Source organism: Phalaenopsis equestris, unplaced genomic scaffold, assembly GCF_001263595.1.
Source record: "Phalaenopsis equestris unplaced genomic scaffold, ASM126359v1 Scaffold001333, whole genome shotgun sequence".
NCBI lineage: Eukaryota > Viridiplantae > Streptophyta > Magnoliopsida > Asparagales > Orchidaceae > Phalaenopsis > Phalaenopsis equestris.
The window spans coordinates 163,293-168,607 of record NW_018165772.1 but is presented as its reverse complement, the minus strand read 5'-3'; the positions used below and the strand labels follow the sequence as shown (position 1 = coordinate 168,607).

Below are 5,315 nucleotides of genomic sequence, written 5' to 3'. Positions count from 1 at the left end.
GATCCGAACACGCGTACCGAAGTCCCGAACTTCGCCAAGCCAAATCGCCGAAACCCCCCACAAGCCGCCGAATTTGCCGTACACCTGTGCCTGTGTCTGTCACGGGAGAACCGCGATGCGATTCGATCTGCTTTCTTCTGCTCCGCCTGTTCTGCAGAAGAAGCCCGCGCCGCCGTCGATCTTCTTCCCTGCCCTCGAACCAAGCTTTGATACCACTTATTGAGAAAATTAGGGCGAAGAAAAACAGTAATCGACACAAATCCAGAAGAACACAGAGATTTAACGAGGTTCGGCAAAGATGCCTACGTCCTCGGGAGCAGAGCGGCGAGTTTCTTTCACTATTCAGAAAAGGTTTACAGAAACCAGGGGTACCTCCTGAGATTACTAACATGCCTATTTATAACCCCAGGAGTAAATCTAGACACAATATGTAATTACAACATTACCCCTGTACCAAACCGCGGGGCTTTGCCCCCCGCACCCCAACCCACGTAACTTCCCAATTTGGACAGATTCTTCCGCTCCGCTCCGATCCGCTTCGATCCAGCGTTTGTCCCGATATGGTATATGAGTCATACCATAACACTTCTTTTGTTGAAGCCAGTTGTATCATGGATATATTTCGTTGAAAGTAATCTCCTAGTAGAATCAAGTGAATTTATTAGAGATTGTCTTTAAGCCCACTTCTTTTTGTTTTAGTTATGGATGTTTTTACTGTTTATTTATAGGGAAGCATAAAATTAAGTGTTGATGAAATGAGAATGCTAGGGTGGATTGCTGGCTTTATACTTGGAGATAAAATGCGAAACAAATATATCTGTAAAAGGGTTGGAGTAGCTCTAGTGGCATACAAGATTAGAGAAAGCCGTCTTAGATGGTCTGTTCACTTAAAACATCAATCATTTGATGGCCCAATTAGACGAGTAATGTTTTAGATTTAACTTATGTTAAGAAAATTAGAGATAGACCTAAAAATATTTGAGAATATTATATAAAAAAATGATCTTCATTTATTAGAATCAAATGAAAATATGACACTCAATAGGACAATGGAGAAAAAGGATTCATGTAGTCGACCCTATTTAGTGGGATAAGAACTTGTTGTTGTTGTTGTATTCATTTCTTATGCAAAAAAAAGGAATATTTTACATTCAACGAATTTTAGAGTACAAAATCCAGTTTTTTTTTTTTTTGAAAAATTATATACTGCCCAAAGAAATTAACATTTAAAAGTTGGAAGTTGTGTATGCATTGGTGAGATGGATCTACAAACAAACTCCAAAGTAGAAGTGTTTTCCCAAATTTCTTTTGTCTACCTAAATCCTCATCAAATTTGGATTCTTTGGAGAAACATAACAATGCGTTTGTCAATTTAATTACAGATCGGTCCAAATGATGAGATGGATCTATAAAAAAACTCTCGAAGCAGAATTGTCAACTGTCACACTTTGTTTTGTCTACCTCATCAAATTTTGATTTTTAGGAGAAATATAACAATGCGCTTGTTTCAAATTTGGATTCTTTGGAGAAACATAACAATGCGCTTGTCAATTTAATTACAATTCGGCCCAAATGATAGAATCTAATGACTTCCACGTTTTTTAAAACTCTTTTGCATTTATCAGCAAACTAATAAAGCCTGAAACAGTATCTTATTCCATAAACATAAATAAATAGCTGGAAACTCCAAATATATATCACATAATTCTTATGCATCTGCATATCTAACTCTTATTAAACTTTTATATTCACATGCATGTAAATATCAAAATTTAGGTGTTAGATATGTGAATGAACAAGAATTGTGTGGCCTGTATGTAAATCTCCCAATAATTTTATGCTTCTGATGTCCTTAGCTATTTGTCTATGAAATTATACAGAAATCAATTTGATTTGTTAAGAATATCATACTAATATAAGCTTCCTCTTTTCTTTTTTTCACTCTATAAAACATTTCAGGCTTAAAGAACAACCATAGCCATGCAACTTTATCCCCAGCTAAGCCCCTCTCAAAACGCTGGCAGTAATCCTCTGTGTGTGTGGCAGGAAATTCACTTAAGTTTTTGTGAATACACAATTTTGCAGATATGTCCAAATCTCAATTTTTAAAGTAAAGCCCTCAGTTCAATATTCTTCTATGACTCATTTTATTCTGAAAGATTGTATATAATTTCTCATATAATTTTTTTATTCAATTTGTTTAGTGGGGCCCATAAATGCGTGGCAAGCATGTAATATTTTTTATTAATTATTTTATTCATTTTTTTTTTATTTGGTAAAAATGATTATTTGTTGGACTCATTTGAACAATTCATTTTTTTAAGGCAAAGGAGCATATTGCATTCCCTTTTTTTTTCATAATTTTTATTCGTTTTCCTTTTTTGGACTTTGTAATTGCTTTTATTTTTATTTTTTTGTGAGGAAGATTTTACATACATACCACTCAATTCTTATGTGTTTACATATCTAACACAAACTTTAATTTTTTCATTTTTTTTTATACATGAAAATAGTGTATTTTACTTTTTAAAGGTTAAAAGAGTGGTATTTTTTGTGGTTTGAAGGATTGGAGTGGTATAAATGTAAATACATAGAAATTGGGTGGTATATCCGTATATATGTAAATGTCCTATTTTCTTATTACTGCAGATTTATTTCGAATTGAAATGTTGGTAAAAAAGAATGGAGAATATTTAGTGGCCATCATTATGGAGGTTGCCAAGACAAATTAGATTTATAAAAGAACTCTAAATTATAAATGTTTTATGACAAGTAGAAAACATTTATGATTGAAATATATATATCTTAAAATTAAGGCCATTTAAATTTTCACTATTGTAATAGACAAAATTGGCATGCTTAGCATGTATAATAACTATGTATTTAATATGTTATTAATAAATTCTGTCATTTGACACTACGTGTCTCGAATCTTAGAGGTATTTTTTTTTGTTATAAGGAACACTCAAATTCAAATTCAAAATCATAGAGAATTCTGATTTTAATAAATTTGTAGTTGAACTTAATGGATCGGTAAGATTGACTTAATGATGCAAAAGTTGGTCTAATCTGAGTCAAATCAAACCTTATACTTAAGTCGAGTGTCTTGAAATGCATAATTCAGTAAACTCAATATCAATATATTCCTACAATGTTAAAGCACTCGATTGTCCAGAAAACGTCATTCGATCTAAAGAATCTCTTTGGGATGTTTAATGGAATTGTCTGAATTTCTTCTTTTACTGTAGGGAGATCTCTCCCAAACTATATAAATAGAGCTCTAATCCCTGTATACAAGAGGAGGAAGAGTTGGACGAGGAGAGGGTCAAATTCCCATGTCATTACAAACCAAAGACACGATGAATGCTTCACACTCTTATAGTTGCCGGCCACAATCGACTACTGCTCACCGGCTGCCATCGACTGTCATCGGCCTTCCCCTACTCACTGCAATGAAACTCCTTGTTGAGTCACAATGTAATTTGCAGAATCCCTAGGCACGTTTCAGTGTAACAAGTAACGACACACCCCAACGACAGTATGACAACGCACCGCAAAGACAATATAACGACGCACCACGAAGATGATGTAATGACGTATCTCGAAGACTGTAACAATGTGTCTCACATATGGTGTAATGATGCACACCAAATACTGCGCAACAATGTTCCATGCATACGATGCAATGATACACTCCAAACACAGTCTAATGATGCGCTCTAAAAATAGTGTAAAATGCATCATGAATATGGTGTAACGACGCGCCTATATACAATGTAACGACACATCCCGGAGTTGTTGTAATGATGCACTTGGAATACGATGTAAAAATGTATCTTGCATAATTGCTTACAACTACTGTACTTAGAATACGATGACTATCTTCAGACTCCTGAAGTTTTCTCATTTAATCTCGTCATAACAAATTATGTGACCAAATATAGTCTATGTGGTCCATAGTTCATGTAGCTCCCAACTCTAGCCCTTACAACCTATGGATAAAATTGTAGCTTACCATTACGACCTGCATGACTAATTACAACCTACATGGTTCATGGCTGATGCAGCCCCCACCCTCGATTACTGCGACCTATAAATGTTATCACAACTCACTACTATAGTTTATGTGATCCACGACTCATCCAACTCCCAAATATGATCACTACTATAAACTACGTGGTCCACATATCACATCAACTTTTTTTTAAAGTTAAATACATATTTCAATGCATAAATAAGGTGACATGTATGTAAAATTGAAATTTATGTGTTGGCTATGCAAATGCTTGCACAGGAGTTTAGTGGTATGTATGTAAATCTTCCTTTTAAAAAAGTTAATAATAGTGATAATTTTAATGAAATACTAAGGTTTTGTGAGCTATGAATGTAATTATGAAAGTTTAGTTGGTTGATATTTAAATATATATGAGTCGTGTGATATATATGTAAATGCTCCAACTTAAAAAAATGAAATATATTCTTATGCATAAATATAAAGTGCTATAAAAATAAAAAAATGAAATATATTCTTATGCATAAATATAAAATGCTATAATTAATGTACAAAAGAAAATTTAACTATCATACATGCAAATAGATAAGAATTGTGCGGTATTTATATAAATATAAATTAAAATTAAATCTTCCAAATATATTTAGGTGATATCTATATATATATATATATATATATGTATAATGAACTAAATCCAAAGTGCTATTTTTTTTCCAAATTATATATATATATATATATATATAATTAAATTAAAACCCAAAAAATGAATAATAATAAAAAGTTCATAAAGCCAATATGATTAGTAATAATGTTATAACAGGAGATAATTTGATACTTCTATAAACTTTTGGTCTAAAACAACTTTGTGAAAATAGTCAGAGACTATTTGACGCTTTAATTATGTATACATTTTTACATACATAAATATATAATTTTATGTAAACATGAAAAATGCATTTTTATTTTTAAAAGTTTAAATAATGATATTTTGTACGTAATATGATAATTTTGAGTGATATAAATGTAAAAAAATAATAATAAAAGTTAGATGTCAAATGTATAAAAAGAAAGGACTTGAATGATGTGTATAAAAATTACTCTTATATATTTATTTATATATTTATAATAGCTTTTGAGAGTCGTCCATCGTTTCTTTTTGCTATTTATGATGGTTGAACGGTGAGTGGCTAAAGGCAACTCCCAATTCCTTTAAAGTATGCCATGATGGGCCCACCCGCATAATTAGACATGCCCTCTTCCATTTCTTATATTATCTTCTTTTCAACCACTAGATTATATATAT

General features: G+C 32.1%; 1 protein-coding gene across 1 annotated transcript in view; it reads left to right on the top strand.

The window, feature by feature from the left end:
• The window catches only part of LOC110034037 (kinesin-like protein KIN-14C), a gene marked incomplete at its 5' end in the record, with an annotated part of 24,542 nt that extends 22,319 nt beyond the window's left edge, over nucleotides 1–2,223 (top strand). Inside the window, 1 exon segment of the mRNA XM_020738271.1 lies at nucleotides 1,960–2,223. Coding sequence (XP_020593930.1) covers nucleotides 1,960–2,027 — 68 coding nt within the window. The 3' untranslated portion in view covers nucleotides 2,028–2,223.
• Nucleotides 2,224–5,315: the final 3,092 nt, after the last annotated feature.